The sequence below is a fragment of the Erpetoichthys calabaricus genome, chromosome 10 (genome assembly GCF_900747795.2).
Source record: "Erpetoichthys calabaricus chromosome 10, fErpCal1.3, whole genome shotgun sequence".
Lineage (NCBI taxonomy): Eukaryota > Metazoa > Chordata > Cladistia > Polypteriformes > Polypteridae > Erpetoichthys > Erpetoichthys calabaricus.
This window is the reverse complement of record NC_041403.2, coordinates 49,375,394-49,397,729: the sequence shown is the minus strand read 5'-3', so window position 1 is coordinate 49,397,729 and position 22,336 is coordinate 49,375,394. Positions and strand designations below refer to the sequence as shown.

The window sequence follows — 22,336 nt, the reverse complement described above, 5'->3', positions numbered from 1 at the left end:
CATCAGAGACTTCCAGTGTGAGATTCAGTCATTAACTGAAAATATTCTGTCGCGTTGCCTCTGTTGATGCCTTTTCAGAATTATGCAAACCTTCAGGTTACCAAAGAGCTTTCTCCATTAGAATATTCATCCATCTTCCTAACCTGCTTATCCATGGCAGAGTTCTGGGATTGTTGAAGCCTATTATACCAATCATTGGGCACAACGCTGGGAGAATCCCTGGACAGGGCACCAGTCCACACACAGGATTAATTCTGTTAGCCTGCCAAAGCAGGGCATGATGCTCTGCTCTAGCTTTTAGTGTTGTGATGACGAGGATATCAAATGCTACAGTACTGAATAGGTTTTATAGTACAGCCTATTATTTCGCTAACTTTTTCAACAACCATAAATTACCTAAATAGTTATTATCAAATTCCAATTTACTTCACGATCTAACTATTTTCTATATGCCCCCATTTAAAGAGGAAAGGAGAATCATCTTCTCTCCCAGCAGTAACACCTGGGACAGAACCATGTATGATACTCTGGACTCCTGGGTTTGAAAAATACAAAAGATGGCTTCTACATTAAATTTAGTTTATGGCAGGACTGGAAAGGTAGCACACTGCTGTCTCCCAGCCCGAAAAGACTAGGTTTAAAACACAGTCTGGTCACCGTCGGGACTTCAGCATCCCAAAGTCACACATGTCAGAGTAAGTGATAATCCTAGAATGGCCAGCACCAAGTGTGTGTGTTTGTGTGATAATACTCTGGTGTCCTGGGTTGGTTTCTGCCCTGCAGGAGATGCCACTTAGATAAGACACTCGTCCAGCAATAGGATTATACACATCAAGTAAATAGTCTTTAATCGGTAATAAGTCAACTAAAGCATGCCTTTTGGTTAAACAACAAATAAAAAGGGCACAAGTTTAAAATTAACAAGATCTTCCTCAGATTGTATGTACCGCTTCATTAATTTTAATCAATTTCCTTGTTATTTTCCAACCTGACTCATTGATTTGTTGAAAGTTTGCGTCTCGAAATGCACACCGTACATCATGGTGTTAAACTCATTTTTTGGCCTTCAGTAAGACCAACACTTTATATACCCCTGCTCGATCCTGAAAGTATCAAAAAATAACTACCGCCACACTTTCTACACCCAGTTGCCTCACTGCTCATCACAGTCACATTCTGCCTCATGTCACTCTTGAAGCCGTCTTTCCACTTTCTCTCAGATTTTCTTTTCCTGCACTTTACAGCAAGTTAGAAAATCTGGCAGCAGCCACAGGACTGAAATCAGAACCAAGTTAAAAAAAAATTATGTCAGCGTATAAATTTGAGTAAGAGTGGCAGGATGGACACATGCAAAAATGTGTAGCTAAGGCAGAGTGCATCAGTTTACACCTGCATTATCATGGCACTTGACCACATGCTGGTGACAGAAGACACACAGCCACACAACACTTGCAGAGTTGAAATGGACAGCAATCACATTTAACACAAGTGGAAATGCGTTTTCTCCCTACATTCAGTCAAAAAGAAAAGGTGACAGTAGTCAGGCATACCGCAGAAAGGTGGCCAGTCCCAACAGCGCAGCAGTAGCTTGTGTGAAGTTCTTCTTGAGCTCATCAAGTCTTTGGCATCATGCTAAAACACTCGGCTTCTTCACGGCAGTGTGATATGTCAGCACCTCTTCTGTTTTCCTTGTTGGTTCATAATGAGCTGCCAGTTTGCAGATAAATCCAAGTGGACACTGGAGCCACATTTTAATGCTAGGTGTAAATTATATACACATACAATCTACATATGAAACACACATTTAATGGGGTCTTACGGAACACTAAGGGTCATAATATGGTGTGATTATTGATAAAGCAGGATGTTTTAAGAAGGTGCAAGGGACAATTCCTGGCCCACAGGCAACCCCACGTCACATATAAAGCTCATGCATAGCGCAGTGAGTAAGCGGTTAGTGTTGCTTCTACGCAGTTCTGGGTTTGTACATTGTGAACACTACATGCGAGGAATCTGCAAAATGCTTGTCTTCTCTACATGGGTTACACTCCAACATTCCAACCTGTGTGTCTTAAGTTAAACTGCAACTCTAAATTCATCGCAAAAAAGTGTGTAGGGGTGTGTGAAGGTGCCCTGTGTTGAACTTCAACCCAGCTTTACCCGAGATGGGAACCAGTTCTCCATGCCTGTGAAATGGATTAGTGGGTTTGACAATTAATGGCTGAATATAAAGTAAGTATACTTAACTATTTCATTCTCTAATCAGTAACCATGAAAGAAATTGTTTTTGTTCGTTTAGCAAGAGGATGCACCGATTAAAGAATGCAAAGAGCAGATCACTCCCAGAAAACTTAAGATGACTTTCGAGGAAGGAGAAAAGGAAAGACAGGAACTTCAAAAAAGGCAAACTGAAGAGGAAGCCAAGAAAAGACTTGAAGAGGAAAAGCGAGCTTTTGAAGAAGCCAGACTCCAAATGGTAAAAACAAAAAAACATTTAATTCTAAATATTCTGCTGTTTCTCCAGTAGGCAAAACCTAATTATAAAAAAAAAAGTTATTCATACTTCAATGCTTACAATATACATAGTGTGATAAATAATGTGTGCCCTGGTCTCATTCTTTGCATTATGAATTTGGTTAGATGTTTTTGTTGGATTGTATTTATAAATGTCATCATCAAGTAAAACATCAGAAAAAAAACATACATGTGGACTATGAATTAGAATTAGAATTAAAAAGTCAATTCGAAGGTTCAGGGGGATTCCACCAAACCACAGTTGAGATGTTATGAGTAAATGCAGAAAAAAAATGATATTGTGCTCGTTCACTTTTTTTGTAAAATCAGAAAGAAACAAAGAACAACATCTAGAGATCCTAGGACTCTCCTTCTCAACTCTGTAAATGTAAGTTCATGAGTCCACCAACAGGAAAATTGAACTCATGTCAGCGTAACAGTGATTTCTTACCTCAAGTTTGCCGAAATGTGTATGAGTTTTAAAATGTTCCTTAACTGTGTTCTGTAGAGACAAAAACTGTCAGGTATGGTTATGTGGGGAGAAACACAAGAATCTCATACCAACAGTCAAGTCCATTAGAAACCATTCAACCCAATTAGCGTGTCCATCCTATTCATCTACATTATCCAAAGTAACGTCAAGTGGAGATCCCTGAAGTTTTAACTCTCCAGCACACTACCTGGTAATTTATTCCGTGTGTCTGTGGTTCTTTGTGTGAAGAGGAAACGCTGGTGGAAATGTCTTGGTGTGGTACTGTGGCATCAGGGCCTGGATCACTTACCATTACCGAAAGAATCACTGTTGTTATCAAAAGAATATCAGCTTAGCAGTCCAGGTAGTAAAGCTGACATGGAGCTGGATCTTTGGGGATTTACAACACAAGCATTCAGAACTAAAATTCTGAAAAGTCAGGCATAACCTAAAAAGCAACAATTTATGCTTGAAGGCCTGCAGTAGTTATTTTGTTACAGCTGCCCTAAATGGAGTAGTACATCAAAAAAATCTTCCAAAGCACGGTGACAAATTCATCAAGATCTCAAGTGTCTGGTTGTAACTCCCTCTACTAAAGGCAGTGTTGCCAGTGTCTGAGGGTGGCGATTATTACTTTTGCACTGCTATAACTGTCTTTGATAAACAAATTATTCAATGCATCATAATTTTCTATATACTGTAAATGTTAATTTTGACTTTAAAGTCATGTTTTAATTAGCAGCTATATTTCCAATTCAGTTTTACGAGAAAGCATGTGTTGTCCTAGTTAGCACCTGAAATTGAGAAGGATGGACAGATGTGCTCACTTTTTGTGACACGGGGCTCTGTTGATGCACAGGAGCTCCACTATTTCTTTCAGGAATTCACTTTTGTTTTAACTGTTTGGGCAGTACAGTAGTGACAGCCTAATTTATAACTTTAATATTAAACTTGTTGAAAGGAGGAAAAATACTCAGGGACACTAATTCACTCTAGGCTTTTAAAAAAAAAAAATGGATGAAATTAAAACTGATCACCTTGTGTATAATTTCATTTTTGTAGGAATAATTAGGTCAATAACATTATTATTGACACGAGAATTATATAGTTCCAATATCGGACTACACAGATGTACATAATAAAGGGAATAATACAGAATTATATATATATTTTTTTACATTGCAGGACAATTTAGATGAGGATGATTTGGAATCCAGTCCTACAAAAGAAGAGTTCCGTCCAGGAAAACTAAAGCTAAGCTTTGAAGAGCTTGAAAGGCAAAGAATTGAGGAAGAGAAAAAGAAAGCTGAAGAAGAAGCTAAAAGGCGCATTGAAGAAGAAAGGAAAGCCTTTGCTGAAGCCAGAAAAAGCATGGTCAGTGTGATTTCCTTTATTTACTTTTGTTCATTATTGTGTTTGTACCCGTCCGAGAGCAGCTGCTGCTTTCATTGCAGAGACTTGGTGGCAAATTTAGTAAGCAGCAGAGATGATCAAGTTTAAGTTAGTGGGCAGTAGGACGGCAGAAGTAGTACGGGTGTTGCCTTAGGTTGGGGGATATACTTAATGCTAAGCAATGCGTGCGCTTCAGGATGTTGCTACTGCTGCTATGCATCGACTATACAGGGCGAGTCAAAATTATGTTAACATTTGAATGGCGGAAACAATTTATTCACAAAACATACTTCATATGTGCAGGAGGATTTACAGGAATGTGTCAACCTTTTTGTCATCATGTTCAACACACAAAAACCAATGAGCAACAGTACCATCTAAAGCCCGGACACACATTTTGTGGGGAATAGATATCGCAGTCCATATTCTGTCCTTCAGCTCATTGATATCACAAACTTTCCTGTTATACACACGCTCCTTCACCATACCCCATAACCAGAAACCACAGGATGCCAAATCAGGGGAATACGGAGGCCATGGCAATGGTCCACCACGACCTATCCATCGACCTGGAAAAGTGTGGTTAAGATAAAAATAATCCATTAGTGTTAACATAATTTTGATTCACCCTGTATTTGCACACATACTTTAAGTAAATCTGAAGGATTCCACCAGGTGGCGGTGTGACAAATCATCGCAGTGAAAAAACAACATCCGGTTTTGCTGTGTTGTGAGTTGAGGGAAGAAAGTTAAAAATTAAAAATTCTTTGCATTCTAATGCTGTTGTGAAGGTGCAACAGTGACACAAGATGGTAAGCGAGACTTTTAAATGTATCGTGTCATTACGATGGGGAATATGCAACACTTGTATTGAGTATACGAGAAGCACGCACACTTACCCTCTTGGATCTGCAAGCCTGCCATCACACGTTGATAGTAAACGACGACACTGACATCACGTACCAAAACTTGAACACAAACGCCACCCAAATTTTCGCTGTTACGGCAACTTATTCCATTTATTTCTCGGCAATGTGCTCAGAGGATGCATCAAAAGAAAGCTGGGAAGATATAGCAGCCACGATGCGTGCATGCAAGCGTTCTGAGCGTGAAGTATAAACCAGCCCTTAGAGCTCATGCGTCATTCCTCCTTCAGTAGAAAAAAAAGAAAAAAGAAAACACAATGTAGAATGTGGGAAAGTGACATTTCATTTGGGCTTCTGTTTTGTACGCAGTAAAAACTTACTGAAGTGAACTCTTCTCTTTTTGATGCTTTGCTCAATGGAGTTGGTACTTTCAAGGGTTTTTGCATTGCTTAAACTCACCCACTTTCAATCATTTAAAGACCAAAAGTAATTTCTTTTAAGCTACAGATTTTTTTAAAATTCATTACTGTGATCATTACTACAGTTAGCAACAGTTTCACCAAAAATGACAGACATCTTTTTTTCTTTGCTGGCGATTTGGCTCATAAATCACACTTGCTTCCCCACAATTTATACAACTGTAACACTCCGAGAACACTTGTGTTAGTGGTGGCATCAACCACCTTTTGGATTATTTCCTTACCAATTTAGCTTTACTCAATACTTTATTAATCTGTTAGAAGACTTTCACGTCTATGCAGTTGTTTCGGTGAACTGTTTATAGCCATTGCCTATGATGTCCCGTTTTCTTTTCCTTGCAGGTATTAGATGAAGATGATGAAGTTCTTGCAGCAATTCTCTCAAAAGAATCCCTCAAGCCAGGTAAACTTGCAATAAGCTTTGAGGAGCTAGAAAAACAGAGACAGCAAGAAGAGCAAAAGAAAGCCGAGGAAGAAGCAAAAAAAAGGCTGGAAGAGGAGAAAAGGTTCTTTGCAGAAGCGCGGAAAAGTATGGTGAGTGTCACAGTAGCTTGAATCCTGGGTTAAATAAATCACAAAAAAATTGGGCTGCACTCAGATAGAAGAAGTTTAAGTTTACTTTAAGAAAATGAGATTTAGAAAAGGTGAAGGAATCAGCAACCTTATTTGTTGAATGACAAAACAATGTTTCAATTATGCATTAGTCAACGTTACAATGATACAATTTCATGGAAATGATTATTTCTATTTAAAATATGCATATAAATTAACTTAGTGTTGCGTATTTATTAAATATAAACACACAGTGACAATTTGGCAGAATAAAAAACTATTTTTATCTGTGGTCAATTTTAAAATGACAGGGATAAATACGCTTTGGCTGACATTTATGGCTTTGTGCTCAGCAGACACCAAGAAGGGCTGCATACTAACTGCTTCTAACATGACCAGCTAACTCTCCCACCCGTTCTTTCATTACTTTTTATTTTGTGTAAATCGGTTGTCACTTGACTGGCAAACCATGGTTCATGAATTCGGCTAAAGTTTATAGTTAAGATATGATTAGATCTGGCTAACTCAAATTACTTGATAACTCACACATATTGCACTTGTTTAATCAAGCACAACGTGCAAAAACATGGAAACCTTGAAAAGCTTCTCCTTAAGAAATTTTAACCCCAGCTACCATTGCCTAAAATTGTGGAACAGCTGATCAGTTATATTGATGGAGCATTTTTTTGTTTCACTATTCAATCTTTGCAATATTTCCTTCCATTGACTGCCATTGCCATCATACTTCTATAGGGTTTATGTCAGGAATTAGACCTGGACAGTCCTGATACTAAACCTCTTCTTCAGCAATTCCGTTGTTCATTTACTTTAATGGTTGGAGCCGTCATTTTGCAGAATGACTTACTTCCAACTCACAGACAAATGGTGTGAAACTCTCCTTTAGAACTTGTGATTAAACCAGAAGTCAGGTTTTCTCCCATGAGAAGGCAAGTCACTCAGCCTGCATGATCGGCTACGATACGGCCTTTCACTTCAAAGGTAGGATCTGCATCTTGCTAAACAAAACACTCCCTAAGGGAATTGAAATTTAAAATATTTTTACTTCCAAAAATCATTCCTTGAGTAATGTGGGCAATGTAGATTTTCTTTTAACAAATCTGAGATTAGCAATGGCTTCTACACATAGCAGCACTTGAAGCTGTGCAGAAGAGAGCCACCAAATGCACCCCAAGACTTAAGGACATGCCGAACTCATTTAAAACTGTTTTAGTTTCGAGCACTGGAGACTGCATGGGGAACTAATCCAGGTCTTCAAAACTCTCAAAGGCTTTTAAAAAAGTACAGAGAGCAGAACTCTTTCAACTTAGGATGAATTCTATACTTGAGGACATCAGTGGTATTTAAGGGGAACTGCATTTAAGACTGAGACCAGGAAGCACTTCTTTACACAAAGTGTTGCGGGACTCTGGAACAAACTACCGAGACGTGGAGTTGAAGCAGGAACCCTGACAGCCTTTAAGAAAAATCTGGATGAGATATTGGGACCGCTTAGCTATTAGCTAGACAGGCTCCTCTTGTCTGTTAAATCTCATAGGCTTCTTCCTAGCCTTTCCCACAAGCACACTAATCTCAATTCATTATATTTTAACGTCTTAACTAAAAACTCCCAATTCATTCACTCCTAGTAAGAAAGTATGACGATTAACATTAAGCTTTACGTGAGGACGACTATTCAGTCAAGCAGATTCTCCTCAAGAAAAGCTTTACTGTTGTAAATACAGTATATTTAAACATCTGCTCTGAATGAGCACAGTAACTGTGCAAAGGAAACCAAAGCTTCACGTAACCAAATTTTGTTACTGTTCCTACTTAGCGTGACTCATACCCTTCGGGCTGCCTACTGCAGAAGTGGTGAAAGGTAAAATGGCTAAGAACCTTTCAATTATATTGGGAGGTGAAAACGTTCAGTCCTCTAAAATGATGCATTATGTAATAAGCGTTCCTTCTTCTGGGATGAGGTGGAAGCGAAGACCTCACTTACTTTTTTGCTGTATGCACTGTATAACTGCCCCAAATTTAAATGAGGTGCACTTTGCTTTAACACATTTTAGACAAGAAGGTAGACAAAGCCATGTACCAGCTAAAGTATATTACATATATTATATTTTTTTGTGAATTTCCCAATGGGATTAATAAAGTATCTATCTATCTATCTATCTATCTAAAGACGTTCATCAAATACCCACACATACATTCGATTTTACTTTAAGATTAGGGGTTTGAGCCGGGTCAGTTTGTCCCAATGTGAAATTATATGGTATATCAATGGTCAAAAGGTCCTCCTCCCCCCACTCCTCTGCAAAAGGGAAAAACTTGACCTTAGGGTCCCAACTCACTGTTTCAACTATTTTAACATCTGGGAACCCCCCACCCACCTTAAGTTTAGGGTTCGGTTTGGGGCAAGTCCCTAAGATAGGGCCCATCCCTACTATTTTAACATCAGGGACCCCTCCACCAACCTTAAGGTTAGGGTTAGGGTTATGGCATTGCATTGAACTTGTATGTTTTTGTCAAACAGATTTTACCTTCATTAATAAACCCAAAATAACTCCACCACAATCATTTGTACATAATTACAAAAAAGTAAAAGTTCAAATTGTTTATTTCTCCTATGGACTATCCAGCAAAACATTAACATGGTGGCCACTAGCTTATGCTGTAGCATCAAACTTCACATGGAGCCAAGCAGGTTTGAAAACAGACTGATTTGCCCCTATGGTAGAACCACTTATTAAGATGAATGTTGCATATACTTTTAACTGTAAGTGATGTTTTGGATCAGGACCTGATTTTGATTAAACAAAGAATTAATAATGTTATATTAAATGCTTGGGTTTTGCTGCCTTTTTTTATTTTATTTTTAAAGAATGGCCTTAATCTGTGATGAGCTTGCAATTGTGCTTCGTGTGGCAATTCATGCACTGCTGTGTTCCATTTTCCTAATTATTTTTAAGAGTCCAGTCCAGGATCAGGAAAGTTCTCTGCTGAAGAATTATGGAGAGGATGATGTAAGATATTTCAACATTTTAATAAATTATTTATCTGGTGGGTGCCTGCTTTGTAACTAATATATGGGCGACTAATAGGTCATCCAGACTGTGTTTTTGCAGATGCGTGTCACTACACACTTCCTAAATTAAAGATTTAATTCAGCCATAAAACCAAATACAAATTGAAACTGACTTGTTTACTAGAATTGCTAGACAATATGCATTCTTTTATTATGAGTCTGTCCTGTTCTCATTAACAGGCAAGAGGATTAACTGCTAAACAGAACGAGCAGTTAAAGTGATGTGCTGTATTATGCTTTCGGACATTGCAGTGCACGTTAAATTGTGGTATGCTGTCTCGTTGCTGCTGCTGCTTTCACTTTGTTTCAGTTAAAAATCGATTCCAGTAAGCCTTCCCTTAGCCACAATCTCTTTTTATTTATTGCAATTTTAGAAGACCAATATTTTTCTAAATATTCATGCCTTACCACTCAGCATCATTAAGAGAAAGTGTAAAACAATGATACAAAGAAACACTAAAATTAACGAAGTGTATGAAGAACCATTTTTAACTAGCAGAGGCTGAACAAGCATGGGCATTAAAAGAAGCGAGACGTAGTGTCGTCGGAGGAGATGACTATATTCTACACGCAGAGAAGTTTCACTGCAGTCCTGCTCTTTGAGATTAAGGCATGTTTGTTCCATTCCTTGCCTGAGCACGATTGTCCCCCGACTCCCTACTCGCTCACTGGCCTGCACTCACACTGCTCTTAACGTGCTGGCCCTGGATACGCTTTCATCATCACCAAGCGACATTGTGTAAAGCCAAAACAAGGTCCAAACACCGGGTGACAGCATGCATGTCAAAACTATTTTCCTTATTTTGTGTTTTTTTTGGGGTCATGTAGGGCAGGATAATGCAGGGCCGTCTTAACAACATCACAGGCTCCTGTTTTGATAGCAAAACAGAGACATACATAGGCATCGGAAACATCTTGGGCCCCTGCACTAAGACTGCCCTGGGATAACACTCAAACCTCTTTTAGATGTATTTGCTGTTAATCGTGCTGCACCTACGAGAAGATTTTTATGGAGACAAATGATGTTAAGGGAGAAATTTGCAGCTTTTCTCGCCAACTACAATTCATGGTCATCTGTTAGGTGAGAATAAACACCTGTTTTTAACCCAAATGGTATTAAATGAAATGACATCATCGGACTTGTTTCCTGCTGAGGTTGGACTCCGCCAGGGCTGCCCTTTGTCACCGATTCTGTTCACAAGTTATATGGACAGAATTTCTAGGCGCAGCCAAGGAGTGGAGGGGGTCTTGTTCGGTGACCTCAGAATCTCGTCTCTGCTATTTGCGGATGACGTGGTTCTGTTGGCTTCATCGGACAGTGACCTCCAGCTCTCACTGGAGTGGTTCTCAGCCGAGTGTGATGCAGTGGGGATGAGAGTTGGCACCTCTAAATCCGAGACCATGGTTCTCAGCCGGAAAAGGGTGGAATGCTCTCTTCAGGTTGGGAACACATTACTGCCTCAAGTGGAGGAGTTCAAGTATCTCGGGGTCTTGTTCACGAGTGAGGGAAGAATGGAGCGGGAGGTTGACAGACGGATTGGTGCGGCATCCGCAGTAATGCGGGCTCTGCAACGGTCCGTCATGGTGAAGAGAGAGCTGAGCCAAAAGGCGAGGCTGTCGATTTACCAGTCGATCTACGTTCCTACCCTCACCTATGGCCACGAGCTTTGGGTAGTGACCGAAAGAGCAAGATCGCGGATACAAGCCAAAATGAGTTTTCTCCGCAGGGTGGCTGGACTTTCCCTTAGAGACAGGGTGAGGAGTTCAGTTATCTGGGAGAGACTCGGAGTAGAGTCGCTGCTCCTCCACATTGAGAGGAGTTAGTTGAGGTGGTTCGGGCATCTGGTCAGGATGTCCCCTTGGGGGGGGGGTGTTCTGAGCATGCCCTACTGGGAGAAGGCCACAGGGCAGACCCAGGACACGCTGGTGGGATTATATCTCCTGGCTGGCCTTGGAACGCCTCGGGGTCCTCCTGGAGGTGGTGGCCAGGGAGAGGGAGGTCTGGGCTTCCCTGCTTAGGCTGCTGCCCCCGCAACTCGACCTCGGATAAGCGGTGGATAATGGATGGATGGATGACATCATATTTGTGTTCCATGCTCAGGCACGTTTAGAGATCACACCGTCCCTGAATCCCACTAAACCGTGCTCGGGCCCTCCTCTTCCACGGCACGAAGCAATCACAGTAGTCAAATGAACTAGACTTTGTTGGGTTACATGCAGACAAACGTAATCGGGCATGGAATAAATTGCAAGTGTGACTACACCCTAAGTATGCTATAAAGCCCTACTAAAACTAGTACTAAAAGGGATCACCATCATACATCTAAAAATGTAAACACAATGAGGCCATATCTGTGATTACTGGCATTCCTTCAAGTAAAATTTGATATTCAATACCAAAGACCTTGACAGCACATCTCGTTCATGCTCTGACCACACTACTACATTTTCATTTAAAAATGCATGCACTGCTCTTTGTTTTTACCTTTCGTCCACACTACCCCAGCATTTTCAACCCCTGAAAACAGAGTCATGAAAACGCTCTCCAGTGTGAATGGGTGAAAATGTTTAGACTCCACTCTCGCTCCGAGTTGTGCATGCTCATTATGTTGCCTTTCCCCAATTGGATCCTGCTCACTACACGTCTCATTCTCTGATTGGTCACTCTTCAAACTACTGGACACAAAAGAGTTGCTTTCATGGCGTGTTTTGTACAAGTTTGAAAACTGTATATAAGCTCTAATGGCCATTAACGTACAGGCAATGACAGTAAATCCTGTGACTGGCCTCATTACCACCTCCTTCAAGGACTTTTTTTCCCAGTGATGCGTGCATGCCTGGTGTAGGCAAATGTCTGTCACTTTAATGTGGACAAGATGACTGGCTGAAATTCAAACCGAGCATCAGAATGTGGAATATGAAAACGTTAGTGTGGCTGGAAATTGTTCTCATTTAAAAATGCCACTTTTAAATGAAAATGTAGGAGTGTGGACGTAGCCTCACTTTGGCGGCAGGTTCCTACTCTAACCAGTCGACTTAAAAAAACACTTAATGTGAACAGATATCTTCTTATATAATACGTGACAGTGGCTGTCCATTTTTCTGTCCAGGATTTTAAATCACTTGCAGCTCGCAAACTGTTTGACCTATTGAGCTGAAATTTGGTACACATACTGTATACTACGTGATGGCTACTATACGCTTACGGGGTGACGATTGACCTCCAAGGTTGTTCCTCTTTTTATTTTATTGTAGAATCTACTCTCTGCAGCGGCCAAGCAGGGCGGTCATGCGGTGTTCTCATTCCCTACCACCTTTGCTGTCACTTCTCCTATCTCTTCATACCTTAAACCATTCTTGAGGCAGACTGAAGACTTAACTCCCAGCTTAAGTGAAAAATTAAGGAAAACGTACCAATTAATTGCAACACAAACACTGACTTAATCAGTTTTAACAAGAAAAGATGCCGACGAAAGAAGAGAAGAAGCTGGCTGCTAGGGGTGGAGAAAAGAAGAGCAGCAAGCGCACCAACCTCTGAGCAAACGACTGCTTAACGTACAGAGAAAGAGGATGAAAACTAGGAATGCTCAAGTCAAGTGTATTCACTGCACGTTATTGTGCAGTGCGCCGTTACTAGTACACAATAATCAGTGATTTCCACTACTCCCTCATTTCTTTACAAATATTTTTTTCACGCAGCAAATTTACACTCACCGGCCACTTTATTAGATACACCCTGCTAGTAACAGGTTGGACCCCCCTTCAGCCTTCAGAACTGCCGTAATTCTTTGTGGCATAGATTCAACAAGGCGCAGGAAACATTCCTCAGGGATTTTAGTCCATATTAACACAATTGCATCAGGTAATATGAGGGACGTTCAAAAAGTTTCCGCACTTTTATATTTTCGTTGGAAACAGTGAAGGTGGAAGGAGTAGTAACTGGGCATTAAAACAGTTGGTACGACACTGGGAAAATTGCATTGCAAAGGAAGGTGACTATGTAGAAAAGTGATGCAATTTGTTTTTGAAATATTTAATAGAGTAAAAAAAAGTGTGGGAACTTTTGAACATACCTCGTATTTGCCGATTTGTTGGCTGCACATCCATGATGTGAATCTCCCATTTCACCACATCCCAATGGTGGTCTGTTGGATTGAGATCTGGGGACTGTGAAGGCCATATGAATACCGTGAACTCATTATCATGTTCAAGAAACCATTTTGGGATGATTTGAGCTTTGTGACATAGCGCATAATCCAGCTGGAAGTAGCCATTAGAAGATGGGAGTGCAGCAGTCATGAAGAGATGGACATGGTCAGCAGCAATACCCAGGTTGGCTGTGGCATTTAAACAATGCTCATTGGTACCAAGGGGACCAAAAAAATATCCTCCACACCATTACCGCACCACCACAAGCGTGAACCGTTGATACAAGGCAGGCTGGATCCATGCTTTCGTGTTGTTGACGCCAAATTCCGACCCTGCCACCCAAATGTTGCAGCAGAAATTGAGACTCGTCAGACCAGGCAATGGTTTTTCCTATCTTCTACTGTTCAGTTTTGATGAGCCCATATTAATTGTAGCCTTAGTTGCCTGTTCTTGACAGGAGTGGCACCCGGTGTGATCTCCTGCTGCTATAGGCACATCTGCTTCAAGATTATACTTGTTGTGCATTCAGAGATGCTCTTCTGCATACTTCGGTTGTAACAAGTGCTTATTTGAGTTACTGTTGCCTTTCTATGAGTTCGAACCAGTCCGGCCATTCTCCTCTGACCTCTGGCATTTTCATCCAGGGAACTGCCGATCATTGGATATTTTTCCCTTTTTTTGGACCAAACCGTAGAGATGGTCAAGTGTGAAAATTCCAGTAGACAAACAGTTTCTGAAATACTCAGACCATCAACAACCATGCCACGTTCAAAGTCACTTCAATCACCTTTCTTCCACATTCTGAGGCTCGGTTTGAACTTCAGCCAGTCATCTTGTCAAAGTCTACATGCCTAAAAGCATTGAGCTGCTGCCATGTTATTGGCTGATTAGATATTTGCGTTAACAAGCAGATAAAGTGGCCGGTGAGTGTATAAACACTGAGGTACAAAATTGTAACAATGAGTGGTTACTCTCATAACATAATATAGTAAAGGTGGACTAGAACATGAATGCTACACCACTCATTATCAGACGAGTATATGAAAACTTGCCTCGCCAAAAAAAAAATAAACAAAAACAAATCCGATAATAACTAGAGTTTAAAAATTAAAGGTTTTGGTCTTTGCTATTTAATGCACATATCCATTTGTCATAATTATCTAGATATATCAATTGAAACATGTGATTGAAGTTCTCATATTAGTAATTACTTACCCCAATTTCATTTTTCACGACCATTTCAAGTTTTGTACATTGGTCTAATGCCACATTTTACACTTGGTGGGTTTATTCATTGCTTATATGTATTTGCCCTGCTTACCCACTTCACTTGCAGAACTTCTTACTCAAACCTCCTGGGGCCTCATGTATAAACGGTGCGTACGCACAGAAATGTTGCGTATGAACATTTCCAGGCTCAGATCGCGATGTATAAAACCTAAACTTGGCGTAAAGCCACGCATATTTGCACGGTACCTCATACCCTGGCGTACGCAATTTCTACACTTGGTTTTGCAGACTGGCGGCACCCAGCATCAAAGCAGTGCTACTGTTCTTGTGTGGCCACCCTTTCTTTCTTAGATCCACATACCTGATGCGGCTTTATAAATACACGGAAATTAACTGCATATTGTTTATTAGTGTAATGCATCTGATTGTAATTAACCTGCAGCAATATAATGGTCCAGGGAATAGCGATAGTATTCCAAATACCATAACTGCCTTAGCGTTGTTACTCTCAATGCATCTTCTTCTTCTTTCAGCTGCTCCCATTAAGGGTTGCCACAGCAGATCATCTTTTTCCATATTACTCTCACTGCACCACTCAGAGTATTTATATCACTGTATCTGAGTGGGGAATCACAGCAGCAGCTAATTGGAAAGAGAATTATTGGGGTACAGCATGAAGCAGACGCTGCCTGAGCCACGGCAAAATGCTTCAAAGCCTTTCCATTATCAAGTCGTGGTTCAGAAAAAGTTTCATCCCAAGAACTATAAACACACTAAATCAGTCCATCAAGTGCTCCTTGTAGAAGTGTTTGGACTTATAAGTACAATCACCTCACTGTAAACTTGCACTACAGTTATAATATTGCACAACCTGAGCTAGTTTATAAAGCGCGTATTTACATATGATGATGATATCATTTTTAAGATGAAATGCAGCAAAACATGTTGATTATATTATACAGATAAAACTAACTTCATTTAAATAATCTGTATTATTAATAATTAAACATGTGAGGACACGGTGCCGCAGCGCTAGCTAGTTCAGGGATTGTTCCTGCATTGCGTTGTATTCTGCTGGTGCTGACGCGACACTGGAAGGATAGACGGATATAATAATTAAACATGTACTACGAAGATATTTCAATGTTCCTTAAAAGTTTTGAAGAATCGTCGTTCTAAGCTTACAGATGGCTTCACGTCTATTACAGAGCTGATTGTGTGGCGATTGGGTATTTGGAGAAAGAAAAGTAAGGACAGGAATTGGAGGTTAGTACGTTTGAAAGAGACAGTACTTCTGTAATAAATTATTTCATCGAAGGTCGCACATGGCGCAGCAAGCATCTTGCGTGAGACATGAACAAGCACTGTGCCACCGTGTTCCCATGTTTAATAACATGCTTTTATTCCTATCATCATGAAAAAGATATCACGTATACATCTCAGTATTTTAATTATTCAGAGAGCTGTAATATCACGAATGTAATGGATTCTGTGTCCTGTCGGAGAAAAAGAAAGCCCGTTTAAGAAGCAGGTAGTGATTCACACACAAGAGCACAAAGAAGATCAAATACAGAACAAAGCATTTAATGTGCTTTAGTTACGATGGGATTTGAGAAACTAGTAAATTAAACGATTTTAAGATGAACTTTATGATGTTCTACTTTAATGGCAAAATAAACTACGTGATTAAAGTGGAAATTTCGAGATTAGCGTTGACATTTCGTGCTTTTTTCCCACTGTGTGCCTATTTTTTTTTGTCTGTACCCTAATAAGCTTTCATATGACACTCAGACGGGGGGCTACGACTTGCCTTTTCACGGCATCTTTGATATGTGATTTCTTTTTTATTTCGGGCACTGTGTGACTTTGTGAACTTGAGCTTTCGAGTTTCTCCGACACTCTGTCACTCGATCAACTTCCTTTTGTTGTTTATACCACTGTTTAAACCAACAAATAATACACTTTTCCTTTGCCTCCCTTTGGTATTTGCTGAAATTCTTATATTTTCCCTGTGCTTTTTCCATTGTCTTTTCACAGAAGGCTGAGCTTAAGGGCTATTTATATTGATTTGCATATTCAAAGAGGCGTAATTCTGGGAGGAGTTGGTGCGGGACAGAAGGCGCGTGCACGTGCGTTACTTTTCACGCTGACCAGGATTTATGTAGCGGAAGAACGTGAAAATGTGCGTACGTACAGATTCCTGCAACTGGATTTTTCTGTGCGTACGCATATTCCCACTTTTGTGCTTTTGCCATGTTATAGTGTGAGTTCTACGCACGGCCTTATACATGAGGCCCCAGGTGATTAGACAATTGCTCTCGCATAGAATGATTTGGCATATTGTATATACATGATTAAAAAGAAAAAAAAATTTCAAGCATAAATCCAGTAGTGTATTACTTTGAACCTAATGCTGAAATAGCATTCACTTAATAAATGGTCAACTTTGATAATTTAGATTATTTTGAATATAAACCCACAGGTTTATTTCTCCCACACTGCTCATAGGTTCTAGATGAAGAGGACACCATTTCCAAATGTGATTCTGAAGAGGCTCTGTCACCTGGCAAACTGGAAATAAACTTTGAAGAACTGCAAAGACAAAAAGAGGAAGAAGAACGAAGACGTACTGAAGAAAAACGCAGGGAAAAACTGGAAATGGAAAAACAAGAATTTGAGATACTCAGACAAGAGATGGGAGAGGTATGTGTCATCTTTGACAAAATATTATTGGCTTTTACTGATGTAAATAATCTGAATTATGGCCACATCACCTTACACGACTTTTCCAGTAATTTCCACTCACAGATGCCACTTATATAGTCTTAAAAAGACAGGGGCAGTCTCAGCACATTTCTCATGCCTGCCAGGCCTGCAGTCAGTCCAACTAGTCCACAACTCATCTTAAATTGTAGGGGTGAGCTCTGCGTGCACAACAGCGGACAATCAATCAAGGAGCACCCACCAAGATGTACAATACATAGAGTATCTTGTGTTCCTTACTCCTCGTTGCTGACAAAAGAGATGCATCTGCCTTAGTCTTGTTTTGTACACCACACCAAAATGGAAAAATCCAAGATTGAAGCCAAATTCACTGAAAATGTAAACCTTTTATACAGCAATGGCTCCTTGGAGGGCCATTTGGTTCCCTTCAGTGAATTTTGTACATAGCAACACTACGGACATATTTTAGAATATATAACAAGAAACTGCTGTTCACAAAAATATCTGACTCAGATTATTTTAAATACTCAATACAGCCGAGCAGGCACCCAGTTTTAATAAATGAATTAATTGTAACGACCGGCACATTTTCCATGAGTGTACACGCTTGCATAGCTGTGGGAGTAGTTGGGGCAAGGCACATTTTCCATTGATTGCTCGATCAGCTTCCTGCGGTGCATGAGTGGGACATGGAGCTGGCATAAGAGAAGGGGGTCAGAAAGGAACAAGAGGAAAACATACTGGCCCGTGACAGAAAGGAGTAGAAACAGGAGACACAAAGACTCTTAAAGAATAAATGGAAAACAGAGAGTGAGAGCACCCGAGCTGAATTGTGTGAGGAAGGTGGTCAGGAGTGAGCCTTAGGGTTATGGGAGCCGAAGACTGTGAAAGGTGCGCTGAGCGTTCCCTCAGGAGTAGGAGCGCGGCGGCCGAAATGAAAGCGTCTCTCGTGAGTACCCAAGGTGAGAGGTCGGTGAGGTGTGTGGAGTTCAATGGGTAACTCTGCATGTGCCGAAGAAAAGGCAGCAGAGAATAGAGCCCCAAAATGAAGGTTGACTGTACCTGCCAGGGTTAAAGGGAAGCATTGGGGCTCACTGTTCTCAAGGACTGTCTCTGGTTTTTCAACCTCATAGTTTTTAACATCCACCATCATCTTTAATTACTTGCATTATTTTTTTTTTGAGCATCTGATGCACTGCATTTTGGGACACACAAAAAAAGGAGCACTGTTCACTTTTGCACCTACCCCTTGCTTGGTGCGAGTGTTCTCATTTGCTCGGCTCTTCCCTCAGAAATGTTATTGGCAGGCTCAAGAAGCTGCCGGAGGGTAACCAGTAGCATGGAGCCAACCCGTATCCTCACATGCTGATAACACACTACCACAACACTTTCTGTCCAATGTCTGCTGCTCAGGGCTACAATTTTGTTTATTCTCTTATCTCTATTGACCTAAATGAGTACCTTTAATCCATTAAGCATTTGTGATATGTTTACAGATATTCATGCTATTTCTACTAAATCGCAAGAAGATAAAGCTCTTTTCTATTAAAACCATCAATTCTTAAGTTTCCAGTTCTGTCTCTGTATGAATATATTTTACTTAAGAGTGTAACTGTATAATTATTGATAAAATGAGACAAGTACTGCTCTTTATTGTGACACCAGATGAACAAGTAACCAGCGATGAGAGAGCAAAGTCCCCTATTTTAGGAAACTAAACCAGTTTGGTGTTTATTTTCAAGCACTGAATACAATTTCTTTACATTATAGCAAAACAGTTCCAGTAATGTTTTAAGACTGTATTAGTTGACTTGTAAACTGGCTAATTATATGTTTGACTAAATCAATTCAGCACTGAAAATTTTGAAGGCAGCAGGTTTTTTTTAAAATTAAGAGATCCCTTTTATTGTTCAAAAACATAAGGCATGCACTATACATTAATTCACAGTAACAAATCTGAGGCTATTCTTCGTATTTGTCCACGTGCCGACCTCTCACTCTACAGTATGGTGGGTGATTCAATACAGTACAAGTCAGTGATGTGCTAACTGCTACTGTAACACAAAAAACAGCAAATAGCCAGACAGCACTTGCGGAGCCTGTAAACTCCGGCACAGCATGTGGAGTCGGGGGAAAAGAGTCGCATATGGGCTGCCTCTGACCCCAGGTGTTAGGGAGCAGATGTCGCCACATAGTGGAAACTCTGCTGAAATGATGAAACAAGCTTCCATATAGTTAAAAAAATTAAGCAATCATAAATGTACTCCTTTCCATTTTTATTTACACAACTGTGCACCAACATTCACTGGCAAAAGTGGAGCTTGACCATGACTTCACAAAGTGAATCCACGAGACAGAACTGAAAGATGCCAGACAAGAAAATGAGCAACAGAGTAAAGGGCACAACTTACTTTGTTTACATAAAATTTTATTAGCTTCATGAACAAATCTGCACGCCCAAAACTTGTCAAGCTAAGCGTATACTGTACAGTATGTGCACTCTGCAGACAATTCACCGATGAAGAAACCGCCTCTCAGCTTTGAGGATTAAATTCAAGCAGCATTTCACTGTGCATGGAAGAATATTAGACAAAAATAAGCAAGCAACAAAAAACCTACTCTGTGACATGCATTCATTTACTCAGACATTTCATGATTTTCCCTTGTCACATTTTTCAGTTTTGTACTTTTATTTGCAAATTCCTTTAATTTTGTCACTACTGATTATGTTCATGGAAATGATCCCTTCAATAAGAAAAAATAACTTGCATGCTGCAACACCTGTCGTGGTTTGATGGTTCATTAACAGACAGCATTATTTAAAATGAATGTGGCTGAAATCACCGCTTATGTTTGGTAAATATGTCCCACTAGGGCCATGAACACAGGTCCTCGCTTTGTGCAGATAGCAACCCTTTTACTCAGTGGAGTCTAAGGTGAATTCCATCAGGTCAATTGGATTAACTGGGCTCATTGACTAGTAAAATTCATGGACAAAATTGGCACTCCTATATTTGCTGCACTGCACTGACAAATACTACAAAGATGTAGCACAACTGAGATACTTTCGTTTGGCCAGTTTTATCTGTATCAAATTTGCAACAAGTTTTCAAGTATTGATCTGCAGGTACCATACCTCATTCACCTGGCATTGAAGTTTGTCCAATTTTGCGTTAGTTAAAATATCAGTTGTAATATTTCTCACACAAACAGGGTTACCAAATTACCATAGTCATCTTCCCAAACATTGTGTTTAATTCACAAAACAGTCGATTATGATGAAGTTTCTTATAGTGAGAATTGTATGCATCTTTACTTTTTTTTCTTCCATATCTTAAAAATACATTCATACGTCGATTTGGGAGGATCACATGCTAACAGCACTTACACAGGAACTTGTCCTGCATGTATACACCACTCCTGCAGCCTGCAACTACTCAAAGCAGCAAACCACCTCCAATGCTGTAAATAAAGCATAGTGAGACGGGTTGAAAAAATTAAACCGGTGGTGTCCAACTCTGATCCTAGAGTGCCACAGTGGCTACAGGAGTTCATTCTAACCATTTCTCAATGACCCGTTTTTGCTTCTAATTAACTTAACAAATGTGGTATTTTAAGAGAAGACTAAATCACCAGTGAGCAACATCATTCCTAGAGCTCTGGAGTGGCTGGTTTTTGTTCCAAGCCAATTGCTACATTACAAGTCATTTAATGCTGATGTAGCATGTCTGGCTCAAGATGACACTTTTCTGCTTCATTTTAGTTGTCTCACTTGTTGAAATTCTAAACTCTTAATTGCATATTTTAGTTTCAAACTGCAGCATTCACAGTTTCTAATTGCTCCTTTTAGCAATTGTATATCTGGTATGATGGCAGTATTATTCAGTTACTGGACAGAAAATGAATTTAGAATGTGCACATGCTAAAATATATTATATGAAGTCCATGAAATAATTCCTTATAACCTTCTATAAAAAGCACTGTGACATCTCTAGACACAAGTGGGTGTGAGGATCACAAATAGATTGACGAAAAGCTCTAGAAAATGTTTTTTGTCCAGTGCACCAACTGTGTAACATTTTGGCCTTCATCACTCAACATATTTAATACTGTGATTTATTTTTAACAGGAAGAAGTGAACGAATCAAATGAGGTTGTGAGTAGAGAATATGAGGAACTAATAAAGCTAAAAAGAACTGGCACAATACAAGCAAAACATTTGAAGTCTAAGTTTGAGAAGATTAAGCAACTTACGGAAGAGGAAATACAGAAGAAAATTGAGGAGGAAAGAGCCAGAAGAAAGGCAATTGATCTTGAAATAAAGGAGAGAGAGGCAGAAAAATTCCAAGAGGTACCTCTTAAACCATCAAGCATTACTCCTGTAGTGAGGATCAGATAAGCATTGTGCTAATTAAACAACAGCTTGCTTGCTTTTTTTTCTGCTTACAAAGGCCAGACTAACTGTGCATCCTTACTCATTCTAAATGTTCTCCATGCCTGTTGTTTATTTGATCTTGCAGGATGACGAGGAAGAACAAACAAAAATACACAGAGCTGAGGATGCACCATTCAAACACAAAGTGGATATGAAAGCTCGGTTTGAGCAGATGGCCAGAGCAAGAGAGGAAGAAGAAAGGAGGAGAATTGAAGAACAGAAAATTTTAAGAATGCAGTTTGAACAACAAGAAATTGACGCAGCCTTACAAAAAGCAAGTTTTTTTCCCCAAAAATCTTTATTGAAATTGGTATTTACAATTTAAATTGAGAATACAAAAAAATATTCAAAAACAAGTAAAACAGTATGCTCAACATTAACCCAAATAGTTTCAATTTAATCAGACACTTGATATATATTTCACCCAGACTT

The 22,336-nt window shown here is 39.9% G+C and overlaps 1 protein-coding gene across 1 annotated transcript in view; it reads left to right on the top strand.

Annotated features, from left to right (window-relative positions):
* nexn (nexilin (F actin binding protein)) overlaps positions 1-22,336 on the top strand; it is a 60,655-nt gene that overhangs the window by 37,225 nt on the left and 1,094 nt on the right. Inside the window, exons 7-13 of the mRNA XM_051933014.1 lie at positions 2,300-2,476; positions 4,172-4,360; positions 6,066-6,257; positions 9,251-9,304; positions 17,254-17,448; positions 21,599-21,820; positions 21,990-22,182. Coding sequence (XP_051788974.1) covers positions 2,300-2,476; positions 4,172-4,360; positions 6,066-6,257; positions 9,251-9,304; positions 17,254-17,448; positions 21,599-21,820; positions 21,990-22,182 — 1,222 coding nt within the window. The remainder of the gene's footprint in view (positions 1-2,299; positions 2,477-4,171; positions 4,361-6,065; positions 6,258-9,250; positions 9,305-17,253; positions 17,449-21,598; positions 21,821-21,989; positions 22,183-22,336) is intronic.